The 23,687-nt window shown below is 44.3% G+C and overlaps 1 protein-coding gene across 1 annotated transcript; it reads right to left on the bottom strand.

Annotated features, from left to right (window-relative positions):
• Positions 1 to 601: 601 nt before the first annotated feature.
• Positions 602 to 23,149, bottom strand: BBS7 (Bardet-Biedl syndrome 7; the record flags this gene model as incomplete). Its single annotated transcript, XM_084259815.1, has 18 exons — positions 602 to 735; positions 3,497 to 3,620; positions 3,747 to 3,850; positions 3,951 to 4,060; positions 5,339 to 5,503; positions 7,250 to 7,389; positions 9,440 to 9,505; positions 11,094 to 11,168; positions 12,192 to 12,384; positions 14,218 to 14,320; positions 14,949 to 15,033; positions 15,350 to 15,480; positions 16,443 to 16,559; positions 16,946 to 17,018; positions 17,815 to 18,001; positions 20,073 to 20,248; positions 21,632 to 21,694; positions 23,084 to 23,149. Coding segments are annotated over 18 exons (2,112 nt in total), but the record flags the coding sequence as incomplete, so codon positions are not given.
• Between the last annotated feature and the right edge of the window lie 538 nt (positions 23,150 to 23,687).

The raw sequence follows: 23,687 nt of genomic DNA, 5'->3' as shown, positions 1-23,687 counted from the left end.
GTCGCGAGGGGCCACGGCCACGGCGCGGGCTCGCCCGCCCCGCCGCCCGCCGCCCGCGCCGGTGGCCACGCGCAGGGCCTCGCGGAGCCGCCGACCTCGGCCGCCGCAAGCATTCGCTCGTTTCCCCGGGCCGGGGAACCCGGACCAGGACCCGAGCAGGACCGGGGCGTGGCCTGTCAATGACGTCACCCCGCCGGGCGCGTTTTCTTGCAGGACTGGACGAAATAATGTTCCAAAGACCAAATGAGCTCATGTCCAGTGACATTTTGAAACTGGAAAGCAGTTTACACACGTTGTTTGCTATGTATCGGAATGTTTTTATTTCCCAATAATCCCTCAGTTTAAGTTAAAACATCCACTTGAAAAAAATCCATTACAATCCCTTATAATCATCCCATTTATGTTACAAATGGAAGTTTCTTTTATTTTAAAAAAGTTCCATTTCACAAAATAGATGCATTACTAAAAAAAGTCACATCACATATGTCTGCATATTAGAAAGCACTTTAAGTAAGTGTACATGCCTACTTAGCTTGCAATTCTGTTTTGACATTTCTCACTTAAACTTAACCACTTCCTTGAACTTTACCTTGTTTGTATTTCATGCAGCATCAAAGAAAGTGATCAAAGCATTTTGGTCATAACTGTCCAGAATCTCCAGCAGAAGAGGTACTTTGGTCTTTACATTGGTGCCTTTGAATTTGAACTTATCTATGAAAAGATCAGTGATCATGCCTGTAAAGAACAAAGTCAATTTCTTGTCACTGATTAGTTCTAATTAATGACACCGTACATGATCAAAGAGCATGAATGCTCAAAAATCTGTATCCATAATTCCATACACAAAAAGACTGATGCTTTAAATATATATCTAAAGGGCCTCCCTGGTGGTCCAGGGGTTGTCTCCCGCTATCAAGCCACTGCAGCCTGAGTTCCTCTCCAGCCAGGGAGCTGACCCACATGGCAGAGCAGACCTCTCCTGTCTGCTGCTCCTGTCCGCTGCTCCCCTCAGCAGTGAATTTCAGTGATCTGCCTTTCTGTTCCCCACTTTGTCTCTGGGAGGGGTGAATCCTCTCACCACCACCGCCCCGTACCTCTGGCCTGCACTCCAGCTCTTCCACACAAAAGTAAAAAAAAAATGAATCTTTGAAAATAAATACATCTATATATTGATTCATATAAATAATGTGGTGATTTTAAGGCAAAATTATAAATCACTTGGTTAATAACCTTAATAACTCGTTACAAGGTATTCAGAAAACTAGCGGCTAGCCAGTTTTGAACTGCTATCAGTGTGTGTACACACACATACAATCACACAATTCCAGAAAGTGTTTATCTCTCATTTTTTATATAGCACAGGCAGATCCTGATCTAAGATCTTTGAGTTAGAATATTTCATCTACCTGTTGATCATTCTTGAATCCGGCTTGAAGGCAAATCTGCCCAGGTTCAAAGATCTGGACAAGTTATTTTACCTTTGGGTTTTCCTATATGTACAATGGGGATAATTCAAGCTGCCAATTATTTATTTAAAATCCTTGATGCAAGGTAAGTCTCACAGTTTTTCACATTTTAGAAAGACAGTGAAAGGACCACACCACAGGCGACCTAACATCCAGGGCAGCTCATGGCAGTGCCCAGACACAGTAGCTTCTGCAACAAAGTACATGGGTACCTGAGATATTCATATTAGGTAAAACAGAACGATGCTAAATAAACTCCGATTACTTAAAAGTAAGGTTTTGTCATTGAATTAATTCAGATGAAATCAGATTTCCTGCCAAATGATTTATGAAAAAAGCTTTGGTTTCAAACTTTGTAGATTTGGGGCTTGATGATAAGAGATGGTGGTTTTATACCACTCTCTTCCAGGTTGTTACAGGATAAATGCACTTGCCATGGAGTCAATGTTAAATGTTTATTATATTAGACAAAGCAGCAAGTATTAAGATATCAGGTTCCATCGATAGGGATTGCGAGCAAGTCTCTGGGCATCAGAAACCAGGAGTCAGGCTTCACAGTAAGTGTGGAATGATGGCACCAGTGGCCCGGAAGAAGGCTTACCAGGTGTGGGCGCTGGGGCGAGCTGGGGCAGTGCAGGCTGTGCCTCAAGCCATTTACCAGGTCTTTAGTTTCAGATTTCAGTTAGAGAAAGGTGAAAAAACGGAGCTGACACCATCTGCCTTGCACAGCATTGAAAGGACTGAACATCCCACCGCACTATGAAGATATCATAGTATGTGCCACACACAAGTCTTATATAAAGACTGCAAAGAAATTTTTCCTTAAGCTTCCTTCTCTCCCTCCCCTGTCCCTCTCATTTGTGAAACACTCAGAGCAAAACAAATTGTGAACTGTAAATTAAAAAAAGCACGTATGTATTCTTTTTTTTTTTTTTTTTTTTGGTGGGACCTTCCCCGGCGGCCGGGGAACAAACCGGCACTGCCGAGGCTGCGGGAGCCTAGCAGCCCAGCGCTCAACTGCTGCGCCACCAGGGGAGGCCCACAAATGTATTCTTTATTAAAATTTGCCCAAAAAAATAAATGCTGCATTTTGATATTTCACATTATGGAAACCTGAAAATTACTTGTGGGTGAAATAGTCTAAATTTTAAATGAAATTATGTATGTTTTACATTTTATTTTTTTAATTAAAAAAAAAATTTTTAAGATTTATTTATTTATTTATACAAGCACTGGGTACAGTTAGAAGCACGGGAGGGTGAGAGAATTCACCAGAGCCAGAGCGGGGAGCAGAGCAGGCAGAAGGACCGAAGGACACTGCTGAGGGGAGCAGCGGGCGGCAGGAGAGGTCTGCGCGCCATGTGGGACCCTCCTCCAGTGGCCGGGGAGCAGGCGGGGTTCGAACCGGCGCTGTAGAAGCTGCTGGCAGCTTCGCAACCTAGCGCTCAACCGCTGCACAACCAGGGAGGCCCTTTTTAAATTTTTTTAAAGATTTATTTATTTATACAAGAGCTGGGGTACAGGCCAGAGGCACAGGGGGATGAGAGGATTCACCATTGATAGAGCGGGGAATAGAACAGGCAGATGGACCAAAAGCACTGCTGAGGGGAGCAGCGGGCGAGACAGGAGAGGTCTGTTGTGCCATGTGGGTATCTCCCTGGCTGGCCAGGAATTGAACCCGCACTGCAGAAGGTGCAGATAGCTTCACAGCGCTGTGCTCAACCCGCTGCGCCACCGGGGAGGCTGGAATAGTCTAAATTTTAATCATTCACAGGTTATATTACCCATTCTTCTTCATATGTAGAGAAAATTCACTGCATTACATTTATTTCTTAATTTTTACCTGCATTTTATCAAGTAAAATTATTAACTATTAAAACTAATTTGACAAAATAGTTTGTGCCATAAACTGGTTGCCACTGGCTCATGACTGCTATTAACTTTAACTGTGTCCAATTTCTCTCACATGATACTTTGCAAACAGAAAACAGAAAAAAAAATAAAAAGAAATTATAAAATAGTCAACTAACCATGGAGTCTGTCCAGATGTGCAGGCTGCTTTTTGTATTCTTCCTGTAACTGATCTGCTTCTTCTAGAATACAGCGATATTCTGGTATCAAAAAGTTCGTATTTCCCTCATGAACCTGTAACTCCTTATTTAAAAGAAAACAGAAGCACTTTAATTTTCAAAACTCAATTCAGGGTAACTTTAGTCTTTACAGCTTCAGAAATCCCTTCACCATAAAATGACACCATGCATCCGTGCCCCATACACTTACTTTTAAAGCATCAATTAGCTGTACTTTTTTAGCCAAAAGCAACTGGTCCTCCAATTTTGGGTGGATTAGCTTTAAAGTGTGTTTCACTGATACTTCATTTATCTCTAGGAATTAAGCCAGACACAGATTAGATAAGTCACTTTGATCAGAAACATTCTTACTGTATCAACCACCAAATATAAACTCAGAATTTTTGTTTTTTACCATATGATATGTTGAGGTTAATTTTCCTTTTTGTAGCTTCTTTAGAGAGCACATCTTTTAAGATGGATATAGTAGAAATGTTGTCAGATTTAAAAATTCCTTCCCCTTTCCTATAAAATTAATATTTTTAAAAGAAAAGTTTTAGAAAGAAATATATACAGTAACTACGTCCACTAAATATGCATCTTGTGACTACTACACCTAGTGTTTGATTTCATTTTATTTTAGATTTCTTTACATAAGTTTCTCATTATTAGCAAATATAAGTATAAAGCATATTTAACTATTATATTAATAAGTTCTGAATGACTGTAAAACTAAAGATGTTGGATATATGCTTTCCCATGATATGACAATTTATATAAATCTTCACCTAACCACTTTTCTTCACTCTCACTAATAAAGTTTCTAATAGTTAGCCCCTTCTTATAAAACATACTTAGAGCTGCATCACACATAAGGTGTGGTTTTGGTGAATGTGTGCACAGAGGTCACAGCATCCTCACAGGAAGCCACTCCCAACCCCAGGGTCGAGTCCTGCTCCCCTGCGCCCAGCTCGCCGCTGCTTCCTGCTTCCTACGCACCAGGCCCTGCTTCCTACGGGGGCCACTTCCCTCTCACCCTTACCAGTCAGGCACAGCCCAGGCCTCAACCCCTTTCCTGGGGCACGGGGAAGCGCCGCAGGGCGTACACAGCTGTGTTCCAGGGCAGAGATCGACTATGCTGAGCTTTGACGCTCCGCAGCGGGAAGACAAACACCACCGTGGGCTGCCCGTGGCAGCTTAGGATGCCTAAGCTGACACATCCCTGCTGTGCTGATGAAGACCAAGAGTCTCCAAATTAATACACACCATCTTTCATATGTTCAATGTTGCCTTTGACTTGGCTTTCACACACAAATAGTTTATATTGACTAGTTATAAGTAAATATTAGTTCTTTTTTCTAGAAAGATGAATGCTCCCAATTCTGTCATAGAGTCTCACTAGCTTTTCACTTGTTTAGAGATGTCCGCTGTCTCTAGTGAGTGCCAAACACACAGCGTCGGGCACCATGGGGCATCCCAGGCCAACGTTCAGCCCACACATCCCTTCATGTAAGTTCTGCATATGTCTAACAAGGAATATCCCTGAAGGTCTTGCATGGTATTTTGCTGCTGCTGCTATTCTGAGAGGGTCTTTTTTATTTTCTAATTGGTTACTGTTGGGAGAGGCAAAGCACTGATCTTTCATATTTATTCAGTCATGTTTTCTAAACTCTTTAATTCTACTTGGTCTTCAGTACAGGCTTTCAATCACAGAACTTGCAATTAGTCCTCCCTTAAAGCAAGCGGAAATTGAGAGCTCCCCTTGTCTACAAATGCTGGTAAATGGCAAGACACTGGACTTACCTGTAGGTGCTTTCCAGCTGTGTGTCCAGGAAGGTGTTCTGAAAATAAAACGTCGCACTTTCTCCTGCTGGAGGCTTTTCGGGGACTTCAGGCAGGCAAAAAACCACCCAGGAGTGAACTTCCGCAAAACTGAATTGGCCCGTTAATGTCAGTGTGTTCATGGGTCTGTGATTTGATGGTAGAGGGACACAGTTTGTGTGGGAAACCGCGTAGACACTAACTACACAAATATAAAAATACTCTCTTAATTTTTCTTCATGGGATGCATCAAATAATCAAACATTTCAAGTTCATGGACCAAAAACACCTGTGCTTTTAATTTTCAATTGATATAAAGATTTTTTTTTAAAGATTTATTGATTGATTGATTTATACATACATGCATACAAGCACTGGGTACAGTCAGAAGTGCGGGAGGGTAAGAAAATTCACTAGAGCCAGAGCGGGGAGCAGAGCAGGCAGAAGGACCGAAGGACACTGCTGAGGGGAGCAGCGGGCGGCAGGAGAGGTCTGCGCGCCATGTGGGACCCTCCTCCGGTGGCCGGGGAGCAGCCGGGGATCGAACCGGTGCTGCAGAGGCTGTGGGCAGCTTCGCAACCCAGCGCTCAACTGCTGCGCCACCAGGGAGGCCCGATATAAAGATCTTGTTTTCAATATAATTCAGTTTACAAAATCAGAACATTTCTTAAAGCTACATGTAATATTTGCATTATATAAATTACAAAGCATACACAAGCATCTTCTCTGAGAAAGCATCAGCATAATGTGAAGGTAAAGAACTGGGCTTTAGGTGAAGTAAAAGTGGACAAAACCTGTTGCATTAAGTACCTGTGTGTCCCAGGGAAGAGCGGGGGCTGCCGCTTTTGCAGGCATGCGCGATATAGTACTTTCTAGCTCAAAATCAGCCTGTGGTTGTCTCTTTCACAGGCACACAACACAGAGTATAAAAAATCACTTACACTTAAGGCAAATGGATAATTACAAAGAGCTAAGAAAACGCAGTTAATGGGCTTAAAGATTCAGGAAAGAATTTTAAGAGGAAACCACATCACAGAACCTTACAGCTAGAATAACTGGGGAAGACCCAAGCTCACGCTTTCATTTGTGAGTGACAACGCTGACCCTGCAGAGGTCAGTTTCTCTCTTTAACGCCACAAGAACAGACACACGCTCAGGCCTGCCCCTCGGCCCCCCGTCTGCTGTCTTTTTCAGTACGGCTCACTGCTGCTACAAACCTTGACTTTGAGGCAGGAAAATACCCTAAAAGAATCTCTAACATTTTCCAGAAATCCTCCTTAGGAATATTTTCCTAACTGGTCTTCAAAATTGTAAGCTTCAACAGGAAAAACATGGACTTATTTGGCTTCAAATCACAGCTGTTTCTTATATGAGCAAGATGGGCCCACCCGTCTCCCGAGATGTCATGACGGTGCTGCCGCCGCACACTCAGGGCAGAGGGAAGGGCCCACAAGAGCCATTTCCTTCCTCGCTTTCATTGACGCTCATGACCCCCCATCTTCAGGAAAGAAAATAAAGATCCTAGCAGGGTCTTCAGGTGGAAGGAGTCAGAGGTGAAAGGAACACCACAGCCTGACCGCCCCCACCCGCCCTGCTGGTTCCAAGGGTGGCAGGAAGCTGGCAGGAAGCCTGACTCCAAGAGCAGGGAGCCCTGCTGGCCACCTGCAGGCCACATGGCTACTGGCCTCAGCGCACAGCTCTGGGGGGAGGCAGGGGCCTCTAGAGACTGAGGCCTTCTCTTGCTCACAAGCATCAGCCCACAGCAGTCAGATACCTATCCAGTCTTAAATGTACAAGCAACTAACATTTTATACACTACAAGCGAGATAAAAAGCAAGTTTATGCAATTCCTGTTAACACTCTGAAAATAAACTGCTCCCTCCTTCACCCTACCTGCCAGGGCTGGTAACGTGAGTTCTCTGGTGGAGTGAGAGGGGTTTGATCAGGTACTGGCGAACCTGGCAGGTTTTGGGCTGGATTCTTGGAGTCACGTAGGCTTGAAGGGTGCCGTACTGGCCTTCAATGGAGCGGATCTGACCCAACACAGAGAGGAAAGAAAGTAAGGCCGACCCGCTTGCACAGCGTCACCCTGAAACGCTCGTCCCGAGGTGTCGCACGTGCCCAGCTGCAACACCTTCTGTGACACTTTGAAGGAGACAATGACATTTTATTAATAACTACTTTTTGCCACTAGAAGAAAGGAAAATTTAAAGAGACTTTGGCAGCCAAAAGTGAAAGCAGAAACGAGGCTGCCCCACCGCGCAAGTCCGGGCCCATAGGCGCTGGGCAAGGCTGGTCAGCCGGACCCCGGCTCACCCCTCCCCGATGTCCAAACACAGGAGGAGAGAGTGTACAAGGATCGCCTCAAAAATGCCTAAAATATTTTCTGTTGAAGAGTTTTCCAAATGACTGAAACTTACTTGGGATAAAATGGGATAAGTTTATTTACAAACTATTATTTATTTACTTGGACTATTTTGTTTTCTCAGAAATGGGGAAGCTATAGCATTCGGCTGTTATTAGAAAAATCCATTGGTGGAAAAAACTATTTCTAAGAACTTAGCTTTTGGACTTGCTGTGTAAAGGGAATATACCCATGATGCAATTATGACACGTTTCACGGAAAGTAAATATATTACAAAATTATACTTACACAAGAACAAATAGAACAGCTGTATAATGGCAGCATAACAATATACTAATATAAGAACAAATTTGGGGAAATTCTTTTGGGCTATTCTGAGCATGGCTGGCTGGATATCCTGAGATTTACAGCATTTATGGGAACACGAGCTGGCGACACTATGCAGGCCTGAGGTCAGAGGGGCTGGGAGCTGCCTTGCCCCTCCGTGTCGCCCACCCAGGGCCTCTCTGCTCCACTTCCTCAGGTGCCCGAAACACCATCCCCCTCCCAAAAGGCAGCTTCTCTAATTTTTTCCTGGCAGGTTACTTGCTCAGACACTGTTTAAATATATTCTTTTGTAAATAAACTTACCCATTTTTAATTTTTCTTCCAAAGATCATGAAATGGAAGAATACCAAAATAGCTTTGGGGGAAAAAAATTACATTTAACAGGAACTTCCCTAACTAGATATGAAAAAATTACTGTATCACAGCATCTCTCTTGAAAAAAAATCCTGAGCGCCTCAGAACATTGGCACCACCAGAAAAAAGTTACAGTCCTTTATTTTTAGATCTAAATGAATCAAAAATAAAATTAAAAAGGTCTTACACTACAACTTCAAATAACTAGAGGAGATCTGTGTGTCAAGATCAATATTAATTATTAAAGTGATGACATCACTTAATTTCTTCCTTTTTTTTTTTTTGCATTTTAAAAGGGCAGGCTTATGAGGAAACAGAAAAGGGAACAAGAGGCGGCACCTGCACACACACAGGTGGGCGGTCTTGGGCCGAGAGCTGCCCAGCTTCATTTCTGACAAGACTACAGAGTATGCTCGCTGCCTGCAACACGCAGTGACAAATGGCATTTCTGGGATGGACTCAGGTAAGTGCAGAGAACAGGAAAGCTCGAGCAGATGCCCACACACGTCAGTGGTGAAACAGCTCTGGGCAAACCCAGACTGCGCCAAACAGAGCAAAGATGGGTGAAATCTGAGCATTAAACACTTGATATGAAGGAATTAACTCATTTTGCTTAATTGGGTTGTAATTATGTCGGAAAAAAATCTCTTTGAGAGATATATGCTGAGATTTTCACAAACGAAGCAGTCGCTTGTATGTGCTGCAGAGCAGACGGGCTGGAGAGGGAGCACAGACAAGACTGCCAAGACTGCGCTGACGCCGGAGTCACGGCTTCTACAGGCTCGAAACTTTCTCTAATAGAAAATCAGAAACATCTCAGAGTAAGCGGGCATCGGTGATTTTAGAGGCAGTGACAGGTTGAGCCGGGAGCAGACTCAGTGGCTTGGGCTCACTGAGGCCAGAAGAAGTCACTGCCCCCAAATGACTCACCCGGGGCGCAATTTAACGCAAAGAGGCAACGTCGCATGCGACGAGACATGCCAGAGGGAAGAAAGGAAAGTGCAGACTTTCAAGTAAAGGTAATTCAAGCATCGTACCTTGAGTTCCAGCCTTGTGGTGTTTGCCTGGCACCGGTACGTAGCGAGAAGAAAGTTGTCACTGGCCTGGAAGAAGCCGAAGTTGCGGGAAGGATGAGTCCAGGTTGCAGCAGGAAAAGCAGCCTAAGCAGTGGCAACGGCTGCCGTCTGCGTGGCGGGCGCTGTGCCCAGAGCTTTCCGCCTATGTCTACAAACCCTCTGCAGTAAGTGTCACCACGTCAGTTTTAACAATGAAGAAACCGAGGCATTGGGGGTTACGTAAATTTCCCAAATGAGCAAGACATAAAATTGGAATTCAAATTCATATCTTTAAAACTTTTCCATCCTGAGCCTTTACAGTAACATTTTTCAACATCAAGAATGCTTCTAAAAATTTAACTGACAGTGTAAACTCAATATTTCTATTATCAAGACAAGAATATGTTTAGTGTTGAAATCTTTGATTTTCACAAATACACGAAGCCCTAAGAAAGGTCCCATCTCCATTCCCAGCAAACAGAACAACGCTCAGTTACTAACGTGTGTGGTTGCTGCATTAAACTGGAACATTTACTTCAAGGACACTAACTTCCTGAAGTTCAGTATTAAAATACTAAAGATAGGGCCTCCCCTGGTGGCGCAGCGGTTGAGCGCTGGGTTGCGAAGCTGCCTGCAGCCTCTGCAGCGCCAGTTCGATCCCCGGCCACCGGCGAGGGTCCCACAATAAATAAATAAATAAATAAATAAATAAATAAATAAATAAATAAATAAATAAAATACTAAAGATAGAAAAATACATTTAGGCACATGAGTTGCAAAAACAGACAAAGAGACATGAGATATTTTATATTTTATGCATCACTATTTTCCTATTTTAAATAAAAAGAAAATTTGAACATTTTAATTTCAAACCATTTAACCTCAGTGAACACAAATGTCAATCAAAGCAAAAGATGATATGCACTTAAGCGTTTACGGATGAAACAACAGGGATTAAGCGAAAGAAGATGTCTGGGATCGGGTCCGGGCAGGGAGTGGGTGGAGAAGGGGCGAAGGAGCCGGCGCCAGCCGAGGTAGGAAGTCCAGGACTTCCATGCGCTGAATCTCAACACCCTTCTTTCGAGCAAGGAGAGAGGAGTCCAGAGAAAGTGAGGTGGACCAGGAAGAACCTTGCTCAGATGAAGGACCATGTGAGGCATAGAGCATTTTCAAGAAATTTAAAAAACTGCAGTTTGGCAGAAATGACGTTTGGGGAGGTCATAGCTGGGGCGCTAAGTGGGGTGCAGCCAAGAGCTTAGTCCCTGAGCCCTCCGCTCCAGTGAGCCTCAGCTCCTCAGTCAACAGAGGAGTGAGGCGGAGCAGCCTATCTGTCAGGAAGGCCTCTCTGCCAGGGCGCAGCACAGGGAGACGTGAAAGGGGGGCAGAGGCCTGGGGTCCAGGGAGGAGGAGAAAGGAGACGAGAGAAATGAATTTGAAGACCAGAGAAAGGAAGGGATCTAGGACAACAGCCAACTTTCCAGATTATCGCAAGGCAGAAAAAGAAGATTTTGACAAAAATGTTATGAAAGGAAAGGCTGAAGCACAACATCAAACCTTACCAGCTTTTATAGGTTTTAATCAAAATGGCATATTGAAACACAAGCATCTGAAGGATTCCTTAGATCTACTCACTCACCTCAGAATCACAGCTGCTAAAGCTGACAACAGCAGAATTTTTATCCTCATCAAGTAAATCTATTGGAACGTCACTCTATAATCAATATTAAGAAAAAAGGTTCAGATGAAAAACTATTACTTCTCAGGAAACACACTTTCTCTAAGGCTCTCCTGGGTGTCAGCGTATGTGCGTATTTCTACTTTGACAGTATGAGCTCTCCTGGACAGCCTGTGCATCTAGAAAATAATAGAGTCTTGCTCTACCACAGACCCCTGTTTTTTCTAACTGGACTATCAGAGGTCACAAGTCTCTCACTGCCCTGTCCAAAGTGGAGTCTCCCCATTTCTGTGAGGGCTGAGAGGGTCACCACGGCCACCCAGGCTCCCTTGCCATGCAGGGTCTCCGCTGTCCTCTGGAAGGTCGTTTCTGAGACGGGGCACCTCGTTCTCAAGGTCTCTGAACTTGTGGAACAGATTTCTGCTGTGAGCTCCACAGTTCTCTGCTCTCCCCCACACCCTGCCTTTCCCCTCTGCTTTCTTTTCTCATTTCCTGATAGGTTTTTCTCTTGTTTGCTTGTTTTCCATTCATCCAGTCATCCTTTCCACTCCGAGAATATCTTCCAATTGGAAGGAAAGCAGAGCACTAAGTCTCGCCCTGTGGGGTCCTCCCGGGGGCTTGCTGGCTCCCCGACACTGCAGGGGGAGCACCAGCTGCACTGCAGCTACTATTCTACTGTCTGCAGCTGACGGGGTTCTATGAATGGCAGAGTTTTTCTCAGGTGCATCTGTTAAGATTCTCCTAAAATTCGACCAAAGTACAAAATCTTTAATGTCTTCTTTCTGATTCTGAGTCTTCCTGTAACTTAAGTCCATCAGCCCTTGTTTAATGTTTATGGGATAAATAAAATGTGAAGACAGACTTACTATGAGAAAAGTGGTTATCTAATGAGAGATTAAGATAAGCACTTGAATTACTATTAAAATAAATGACATTTTAAAAATAAACAATAAAACTTACTGTCTAAAACTAAAAGTGTTCAATGATCTTTAGTGCATATGACTGGCTTGCAAAATAAATGGCTTGGTCATAAAACAAAGCAATTAGCTGTTGTCTCACCTGTATCAAGACGTTATCTATTGCTGTCTGCACCTCTAAGACAAGGCTGTAGCTGGCATCATCTTTATTTAATGTAAATTTGTCATTTATACTAAAGGAAGGTACTGCTGATTTTGCTTTGCTTGACTGAGAAGACTGCTGGTATTTCTCTCTTTCCTGGAGGACCTTGTACTGCAGATGCTCCAGCTCATTCCTGGAGAGAAATACAAACAGCTCTGTCACTTGTAAGCATAAACGCATGAGGCTCTTTTTTTTTTTTAAGATTTATTTATTTATACAAGAACTGGGGTACAGGTCAGAGGCGCAGGAGGGTGAGAGGATTCACCAGAGACAGAGCGGGGCAGAGAACAGGCAGACTGAAACACACTGCTGAGGGGAGCAGCGGGCGAGACAGGAGAGGTCTGCCGCGCCATGTGGGTAGCACCCTGGCCATCCGGGGCTCGAACCCACTCTGCAGAGGCTGTGGACAGCTTTAATACGCGGTGCTCAACCCGCTGTGCCACTGGGGAGACCCAAACATATGAGGCTCTTAAAAAATTTACAAAAATTTGAGACATTTACTTCTGCAAAGTGATAGTTTTACAGGCTGAGTTAGAACTATTAACACCAAGAGGATCAACATTTTTGCTTCTGTGATTGCCCAAATGATTCTATATTATTTATCTCTAAAGGTGAAAACATCTCCTCAGTCCCAAACCAACACATTAAAAGCTGTAGTAACAAAGGCAGGCTGTGGACACACACGTGGGTCTGGCTACAACCCTACAGCACCAGCCAGGAGACAGCCAGCCAGGTGCAGAGGGGCACACTAGATCCGATGACAAGTGACAGCGTGAAACAGTGCAGTGGGTATCAGCTCGCCTCACCAAACGTGTGAAGCCAGTAGTCTGTGCTTTCCGGTCAACATCAGGGGCAACAGATGGGTGAGAGGGAGCCTGGGGTAAAGGCAGTTCAGGGAACACGGGAGTATCTCCAGTATCTCTGTGCCGACCGAAACGCACAGGCCACCAGTTACGGGGAAAGGCCACACGCGAGTGAAGCAAACGGGAACTCGGGTAGAGCAGGGGGGTTAGCTGGCCCTGACTTGGGGTGGGGAAGTCTAGGGAGCTTTGGCGGGATCTGTGCAATGAACAAAGGAAAAGATTGATTCATCCAACAAATATTTACTGAGGATCTCTGACATACCTACGTTCCAGGTGAACAAGGCGGATCCAAGTTTCCCATGTGCCTACGTGCCCATGGAACCAGGAGGGGCCTAGCTATGAAGGGAGGTACTGTGGGGTGGGGGGGAGGACAGTCATTAATCCCACTTGGGGCCTTGACACAGCCACACAGAGCCTGCTCTCCTGAGGGCCTTGCCTGAGGCGGGTGGGGGGAGGTAAATTCATGGTGTGCACTTTAGTAATCAGTATTTGGGACACTTCGCTGCTTTTAAAACTAATGTAGTCTTCAAAGACCAGCCCTCACTCCCCCAAGAGGCTGGGATGCTGAAGAGGAGCGAAGAGTCACGCGGCTGCAGCCACTCCCCCTTCTTTGGTTGGGAAGCAGGAAGCACGTCTACTTGTCTACTCTAGGCCGCAGTCCTTTTTCATGGGACCGATCAAAGGGTGGGTCTCAAGGCAAGCCCTGCATGGAGGGGCTGGGGGGCTGCTCACTGGCAGGGAGAAGACTTGTGATCCTAGATAGGGAAGGCCCACGGGACAGTGGACACGTAGGGTTAACGAACACAGAGCCAGCTGTGGTGGCGTCTTTCCACTGTCTGTGGAAAAAACACACTACAACTGGCGATAGTGGAATAAGGGAAGAAACAGAGTCGACGATCTAAGAACAATTCAATACAGAATAAAGCGTACAGAAAGCATACTTCTAACTCCGGAAAATTAGTCACTACTTATAGAAAATTTTTCCAAATTCATAAATTTTCATTCAGAAAGGTAACAGACTTGCCTTCCAAATCAAGTATATCGCACTAATAAATAAGCAACCACACACTTCATGAAAAAGCAAATAAAAAATCCAAAATTACCGTAAAGAAGAAATTTTATTCTGCATCTCCTGACTGACTTTCAGCTCCTCTCCAGGCCCGCTTTCCTTATGGACGGGCTCTGTCGTCAGACCTGCAACCCAGCCTGGGGGATAAGGGACGGGGGTGGGCCACGAGGAAAAGAGCCCCCGGGACACCCCACGACCACCACAGCAACCCCACTCAGCCCAAAAACAAGACAAAGGACATCAAGTGGAAAATATTCAAGCCATGGAGAAATTACACGAGCACCGTGTGAGGCTACAGTAATTGTGCCTGAGGTACTACATGACAATTAAGACGGAGCCACAGTGCAGCAAATGCAGCCCAGCTGAAGGGTAAGAGCTGCCTTTCAAAAACGACTTTCATGGGAATTTAAACTCTTGCACGATGACTGTGACAATGCAAAAACGACTCAAAAGCAAACTTTTATAAGAAATGTACAAAGCAACAAAAGAAAATGAATTTCAGTAAATATTTGTAAGCCAAAAAATAGCATTAATTTTTCAAAGCTATGAGAGACATACTAAGCACTCTTAAAAATATTACTCAAATATTATTCTATAACTCAGTAAGCTTGCGTCTTTCCTCTTCACTTTTTAATCAATAAAGCTTTTAATGCTGTAGGTAAGAAGACTAATAACAGTTTTCAAAAAAGTCACCATTGGAAGCAATTAATTATACATTCTTTATTACCGATTCTTTCCTTAGCTGCCTGCTATCATTTTCCTTACCTGAATATGTCGATACCACGATTTCATCATAGCCATCTTTCCCTACGCAACCACCCTGGATAGATGTGACACTTTCAGACAACATCTGAAAGGCATTTAAGATCACGCACTTCATTAGTAAGTAAACATTTCACAGAGCACCACAGCCAGCTACAGCGTTTACCGTCCCGTCCCCCTTAGATATACAATGTTTAGAAACCCAGTGCAGTCATTTATTTTTCAACCTGAAGGAAACAAGGCATATTTAAGAATAACCTAAGGTTATTCTGGTACCAAAAGCAGCAATGTATTAAGCCAAACACAAGAAGACTTTAATGTATTTCTTTAATAAACCAAAATCATCAGTTATCTAGTTACGTGACAAATAATAAACATAGCAATCTTTCTTTAAATGAACTTACCTGATCAAAGCGTAGAACAGGCTCGCTTGCGTTATCAAAGCTATACACTTGTACCGTCCCATCGTCTCGCCCAACAAGCAAGTCTTTGACCCCATCACCCACAATGTCAAAGCTGTCAATACACAGAATACCTTTAAAAAAGACAAGTGGTAAGTCACCAACAACACTAATAGTTACAGCCAAGCATGTTATCAAGCAAGAGTAAAAAGTGTACACAGCAAATCTGAATGGGAAGAAACCAACAAAAAACTTGGAGCATAGCCAGAGGCCCTCTGTTTCCTAAACAACCATCCTTCTCCAACACTAACGTGCCGCGGGAGGCCACGGCCCCTAAGCCCCGGACTCCACAGCCCCAGCTCCATCCATCCAGGATGCTCCTCGGCACCTTCTCTTAGACACATGTCTGCATCTCGACTTTCCAGGCCCAACACAACTCTCTATCCCTCTCTTCACCACACCTCCCCAACACTCCTTTCGCCTTTCTCCGCAGCTCATCTCAGAATAATACCACCCAGTTGCTCAGACCAAAAATCTAGACTACACCCGACTTTCCTTTTCTCCCTCCCCGTATCAAACATACTAGCAAATTCTAGCAACTCTACACCCAATATTTATAATGAAATCGTTTCCTTCTTTCCACTTCCAAGCAACTACCATCAGCCTAGTAGGCACTAGAGGAGCAGCCATCTCACTTCTTACATATCCGGTATAAATTCTCCTTAGAAAGATGTGAATTCCTGAGAAGACAGGAATATCCCGACCCACTGTACTTCTTCCTTGCCTCATATCAAGTCTCTCCAGATTCTAATTAATTCCCTACACCAAACAATTAAAAAAAAATTTTAGCATAAAAAGTTATAGATGGAAATTAGCCCCTAAACATCTATTGATACCAAATTATTAGTAGCATTTTTCGCTTAATAATTATGCCAAAAGTGTAACAGATTAACTAAAGAACAAATTAATCTGAGGTAGTTTGTGATTGCTAAGTCAGCTATAGATATATGAATACATAAAACAGAATGAACTATAAAATTCACAACATTTTACTTGATAACCACTGAATTTTCAGAATATGAACATTAAAACATACCTCCCCTTTTTTTCTCATTTCGAATTTCACTCTTGTGTATTGGTTTGGATGACGTGATCTGAATAAGTCCAAGTTTTCCATCTGACGTTCCAAACCAAAGGTCTTCTCCAGAGTCACCTATAGTTAAAACCAACAAATATGCATCCCAGAGCCCATAACATCTCTCTAGTCATGAAATTATTTCCATCCAACGATCTCATTTCAAAATATAAAAACAAAATTTAATTTGAGAGGATGGGTTATATATTCACAGGACTTTATAAGAAGTTATGACTCTTTCCCATCAACTAACTCTAAGATGGAGAAACTAAAAATTACAGTTCAGTAACTTACTATTAATTACTGGCAAGTAACTGTCCTAATTCTACTTCATGTTCTTTCTACAATTTCCCATTTTCACTTAATACTTTTCATGAACCTGCAAATGATTAAAAACCTAAAACAGGTGACCTGAAGCTACATAGCACACTCCCGTAGCGACTGCAAAACCAGGCCCTGGTTACCGCCATTTCCGTTGTGGGGTGTGAGGACAGTAGGTGGGCCAGGAACTTCAGTTTCATACATCACATCAGATCCCTGAAGGAGAGCAAGCATGTAAACTTAAACAGAACCCAAATATACCATCGTACAGGCACACACACACAGATAACATCAATGTTCATTTAAAGGACTCTAGAATAAAACTGCAGAAAAAAATGAGGTCATGATTTTTAACTAGTAATTATTAGCACTTTTGCATTTATTAACTCACTTTTAAATAAAGAAAAACACAGAAAGTGTAAAGACCAAGGAGACAAATATTTAAAATACTCTCCACTTTAAATACATTCCATTTTAAATATGCTGCTTGCTTGAAAACCTGACACTAGTAAACTCTCCTACCAAAACTTTCAAGGAACACGTTGTTTCTTTTTTGTCCTTTCAAACTCTAGGCATCTAGCTCAGACCGCATTCAGACACTGGAACAGACCCAAAGTCACCTTCTAAGGAGAAAGGGGACGCTACTTTTGGGTATTTACCAAACCCCTCCAGTGACAGGCTGATGATCTGCTATTTAGGCAAGAAAACCTCGTCATTTTTTTAGTTTTTACCCTTTTAATGCTTGTAATTTAGTACAGTATTTGTGAAGCTGTTAAAGATTGAGGTGTAAGTACTACACTCACACGAAAAAAACAATATATGTGACAAAGTATTCAAGGAAAAAATTCCCAGAATTATAATAAACGCATGCCATTTTGTTTAAAAAGTTCAAACATTGACAGGATATACGAAAGGTCACACGCTTTATCTTATCTCACGAAAATAACTCATTTCAGTGTTCATCACATTCATCTAAATTATTAAAAATTGTAAAGTTGAAAATAACAGCAACCTGTAAGACTCTGAGCACTCTGTCCTGGCAAGCCAGCACGGGTGTGACACGAGGGACCCTCTCCACGGGAAGGCAGGTCACATCGTTGATTTTGTCCCCCGAAAGGTAATAATGCTGGTCTTTGCAGTCACAGTAGTGGTTATAGATGTAACTTGCACTGAGAAAGAGGTCTGAGCCAGATATGTGCCTGAGAACATCAAATAAAAATTTAAGACAATCATATTTAAAGAACTAAGCATAGGGAACTCTGAATTTTCTTCTAGAGATGAAAACAGTTTATACCATTACTTTCATTTCATGATGGAATTAGAGAACAGAGGGGTTTGTGGCTCTTTTTCATTCCCTCCACTTAATTTCTAACTTTTTTTGGTGTAACTGTTTAGATTTTGAAAGCTGAAAATGAACATCTTAAGACCCCAAGCTTCTTAAAAATTAAGCTTACAAAAATTAAAAACTAAGATAATGGTAATTGTCGGTGTCCAAAGACACTAATATAAAAAAGTAGCCACTTTTAATACCATGTGCCAAGCACTGTCCTAGGTGACGTGTCACAGCCTGATGGACCCTCGGAGCTCAGGTGGTCCTGGCTCCTGTGGGCCTGCCTACTGCCACGCAGAACTGCCTGGAAAGGTCTAGTTCAAGGGAACCTACTTTAACCTAAATGCTAAATGGTGGGAAAAAATTATTTTAATAGAATTTTATTTTGGACAAAAAGAAATGACAATGTTAATTTTCAGTTATATTTAACAAAATTTAGGTAATAATCACAACTACATTCTAATTTTTAAGCTCAATCCAATTTTCACAAGGGGAGTTGAAATTTTGTCACAAATTTATGTCCTGCTGTATTTGTATTCTTTCACTTACAGATTCCTTCCACCTATATGATCATCAACAGGGTAATTTTATTTGGTTTCATCTGTTTCTCCACCCCTAAGGTGTAAAGATTTCTGATACTAAAATTAGCCTCTGAAGAGTTTACCCTTAATGACCTGACTTCTCACCATGCTGTTTAGGTTAATTATCGCCTAGCTTTGTGGCTCTGCGTAAGGTCTCAGCAGTTCTCTTAATATCGTATTTATTAACCTTGTGAAATTCTGTATCTTTTCCAAGATCTCTAATTCCATTCTGAAGTCCATTTATATGATATCATCCAAAGTACTATGTGGCAACCACTACTGTTGACCAGAGTGGGGATAAATGAAAGATTTAAGCAGGGTAGGCTGTGAGGGTGATAATGGGTTTGATAAATGGTCAGTTTCCTCACTGAGTGTTTTTAAGCTAAAACCTTGTTTCCTAAGCAACCGCATGAAAGTGAATATTCAGATTAACAGATTTCCAGAAATCGAGGGAAAATCTTTCCATCCCACCTCTGCCACTCCAGTAACAACATTATGAAACTAGCCAGAGACGACCGGCTCAGAAACTCCTTATCGTCCTCACGCCTCGGTCCCCATACCTTTTTCTGAAATATTAAGAGACGCTAGTAATTTATTATTTTTATATTAGTATTTCACAGCTATCACTGGCCAAAAGCATTTTGAAAGCATATGATACAGAATTACACGAGACATTGTGCACTACACAGAATTCTGCACTGAATCAGTGGCTTTAAATCGAGTTCTAACCACCTTTAAATACGAGCTACATCCAATTCAAATAATTTTTTTCCTTTCAACCCACTTTGAATAACACTGATTCTGTAGGTACAAGGTCTCGATTGTTTTAAGCTTCCAAGGGGTTCTCCTAAGTGGGGGTTTAAAGAACAGTGGAGAGATGAACTTTAAATTCCTTTCCAGGCTCCCCTCATTCAAAAACTAAACCTTTAATTGCAAATTTCACACATGCTTTTCGCTTGAAGTCTTGCCTGAGCCCCCTGAAAGCACACCCTGTGGGCAGTCAGCAGCTCTGACAGTGGCTTTTAACAAAAAGAGCCTCAAAACTAGAACACCCACGTACACCAGAGACAGGAGGTGACAAGCATGGGGATTTCTTTCACTTTTTTCTTTATGTCTTGACTATGAATCATAACTGGACCAGTGAAAAAAGGAATGTATAAATGCTATAAAAGCCTTAGAAAACATTTCAACAACCAAGTGATTTTGGATTGATACCAGGTCAAATTAATTTCTGACTAATAAGGTACATTTTGTCTATTTCATTTCCTAGAAGACCTATTAAGATATCAGATATTCATCATCTATCCAAACTACCATAACTGGACATGCAGTAAGACAAAAACAGAACAATGAACATACATAGCTTTGATGCTTTCAGTGAGGTTTGTTTCAAAAGAGAGGAACTGTTTTCCCCTCTTTGTGAAGCCTCTAATCTCAGAACCTGCAGCAATAAAGATTTTCTCCCGAGGTGTGTTAAGAACCCCTCCAAGCTCCAGTCTTGCGATCTTCTGCCCTGGCAAAGTCTTGAACACTGCCTGCAAAAATCATTGGGGAGAAAATTAAGCATAAATACTTATAGTAAGTGTCTTGCTTTACCGTAAAAAAATACTGTGATTTTAAATTTACAGTAAAGTATAGTTCTACATATACAGAGACACCTTCAGATATAAGTTTATTCCAGTGGGTCTCTGGGTTTTTTCAACTTTGGAATATCTAATCTCACATATATTTCAATGACATCATTAGTATCTTGCTTTTACAATTCAAGGTAGGGTTCTAAGCAGCAACTAGTGTACCACTAGCCTTATTAAAGATGCACAATCTCAGCCCAACCTCAGATCTACTGAAAGAGAATCTGCATTTTAACGAGATTTAGCAACTGGTTCTACGCAAGTCGCACTGCACGTGCCTGCACAGTACACCTGCCGCCAGGGAGGGCCAAGCCCCCAGCATCTGTGACAGGCTTTTGACATTAGTCATTTTCAAAAACTAACCCCTCCTGGCTACTTTATAATTTCTATTAATTTTGGAAGAATAAATAGAACTTACTGAAAACATGAACTTATGACTTAATACCTATAGTCTATTTAACTGGAAACACTGATGTCATTCATTTCTATTATTTCTATTTTATTACTGCTATCAGTTTCTTCCCCCCATCCCAGTGATTTTATAAACATAATAAAATATCTGAGAAAAAAATATATCTAGTGGAAATACTGGGTTTCTGGTCATTTTCACCCTCTTAATCTTTTTGTAAATTCCATGTAACATAAAAAGAACAGAGTTCACATCGCAAGCATGCCACTCACACACTATGCACTGTGAGCACGATGCAGTCATCACTTCCTTGACCCGGTCACACTAACTGGCAAAGGGATGGGGTGTCACTGCTGGGCTAGTCACAGATGACTTCGCCCCAGCAGGCTGGATGGGCACCAGCTCCCACGCCGCGAGCAGCTGTGGGAGCACAAGGCAAGGGGCGGAGGGCAGGCCCTGGCTTTCAGACAGCAAGAACGAGGGGACTTCATCCTTCAACCAGAACTGACTGTGTCAACAAGCATGGGCAGGACAGTCCCAAGTCCAGAGAGGGACAGACTGGCTGACCCCTAGACTGCAGCCACATAAGAGCAAGCGCTTGGGCTGGAAATGACAAGGTGACGTGCGCTGCTCTATGCCCCTAAGTTGGAGGTAACTTGTTACACGATGTAGAAAATGAACATACCACCTTGGGTTGTCAAAGGCACTTTCCCACTAGTTAACGAGTGACTCTTGCTCCTGCAGTCTCACACCTCAGACGATTTCTTCTCACAACCCATTTTTCATCGTGTTTCAGAAAATTTTTAACCTAGGAGTACTCTGCAAGTCGTGTGTTGCCCTTTTAGAAAATTCCTATCTCACCTAAAAGGTATACTTACCACTGCTTCTCCTTTCTTCATGCCAAAACACATAACCACCCCATCATGATCTCCAATAACCACCTGTAACAGATTGAAGAGAATCCAAAAATACTATTAAAATTTTTTGAAATGAATAAAATCACTAAACTATGCCCTACTAACTATACACAAGTAAAACAAGATTATCAACATACAAATTATGATCTTAAAAGGAAGACCAGAAAATCTAGGAAAGGCATCTCCACAAAAGCAATCCTCCAAAGGATTGGGAGAAAGGGTCAAGAAGGTCACTGATGGCAGTGGCTGGCCATGCCTCCTGGCCCCACAGTGTAAACCAGACAAGACAGCAGGGACAGAAATGAGGGGGAGATAAATTTTTCCCCTTCACTGGAGCACAGAAGCATTTTAAGATTAACTTCCAAAACAGTTTATTAAAATAAGGTTGTAACTATATGGTATCTCTAATGGAAAAATATTTAACATAAACAAAAGTAAACAAGTATCATAATAAACTCCCAGGGATCCATCACTCAGCTTCGACAACTATCAAGAAGGCCAACAGATTCTTTTGAAACATAAAGGAAGGGCCTCCCCGGTGGCGCAGCGGTTGAGCGCTGGGTTGTGAAGCTGCCCGCAGCCTCTGCAGCACTGGTTTGATCCCCGGCCACCGGCGAGGGTCCTGCATGGTGCCACAGACCTCTCCTGCCGCCCGCTGCTCCCCTCAGCAGTGTATTTCGTCGGTCTGCCTGCTCTGCTCCCCGCTCTGGCTCTGGTGAATCCTCTCACCCTCCCGCGCTTCTGACTGTACCCGGTGCTTGTATAAGTAAATAAATAAATCTTCAAAAATAAATAAATCTTTAAAAAAAAAAGAAATATAAAGGAAGATGTTAACACTTCTTAGAAACTGAGAATCAAGCAGATAACAAATATGAATGCAGGCCTAGAAACAACCACTCTTGACCTAACATGTAATAACAAACACGTGTGTACACATGTCCCTGGGCGTGTGTGTGCAGACAAACAACAGAGGCCACGGCCCGGAAACTGAGGTGCGCTGCTCTTCCCCAGCCCGAGGGAGGCTCAGACCCCCGGGGCTCCTGTCGGGGCCACCAGGGCACACGCCAAGCCTCGGTCTCCAGAAGCCCGGGCGGCTCAGATCGCGCTCGGGGGCCGCGGGCCTTGTTTCCCGAGGAGCCGGGCCACACACACCTTTGTGAATGTGACAACAGCCGTGGACGTTCTTCCCAGAACCGGGACCATCCAGACATGACCCCGTGCGCGTTTCCAGGAGGCCGGGAGACGAGGGACACCCGTCGGTCCGTCCCCGCAGCCCCCCCTCTGCTCCGATGAGCAGAAACTGCTTCCCCTTCGAAACGGGCACGTCACGGCGGGCATCACCGGGCATCACCGGGCATCACCGGCATCACCGCGGGCGCCCGCCGTGCGGGGGGGCCGGGCGCGGGCACCTACCTTCTGCGGGGCTCCGCGTCTGGCGGCGGGGAGCAGCTTCAGGGTCTCCGGCGAGGTCACGCCCACCTGCGGGGCGGCAGCCTGAGCGCGGGTCGCGGCCCCGGCCCGGCCCGGCCCGGCCCGAGGCGCCGCGCGGGTCCCCGCGGCCGGACACCCGGGCACGGCGGGGACGCCGCCCCGACGCGGACCGGGCCGGGCCGCGCCCGCGCCCGCGCCCCAGAGCTGCAGCCGCCCGCGGCGGGGTCCGGGGGGCCCGAGGGCGCTGGGGGCGCCGCCGCGAGGACGGACACCGCGGCCCCTCCCGCCGGACGCCGCCCCCTCGGGGCTCCACCCCGCACCCCCGCTCCTGCGCTCCCCGCGTCCCGCCCCGCCCCCAGCCCCGCCCCGGCTCCACCCACCACGTCTCCAACCCTCCCCGCACCCCGCCCCCAGGCTCCGGTCAGCCCCGCCCCCAGCCTTCGCCACGCCCCAGCCCCGCCCCCAGGTTCCGGCCAGCCCTGCCCCGCCCCCGCTGGGCTCCACGCAGCCCCGCCCCCAGCCCCGCCCCCGGGGTCCAGCCAGCCCCGCCCCCTGGGTACCACCAGCCCCGCCCCCAGCCTTCACC

This window comes from Talpa europaea, assembly GCF_964194135.1.
Source record: "Talpa europaea genome assembly, contig: HAP1_SCAFFOLD_135, whole genome shotgun sequence".
Taxonomy (NCBI): domain Eukaryota; kingdom Metazoa; phylum Chordata; class Mammalia; order Eulipotyphla; family Talpidae; genus Talpa; species Talpa europaea.
This window is presented reverse-complemented; position numbering and strand designations above follow the sequence as displayed.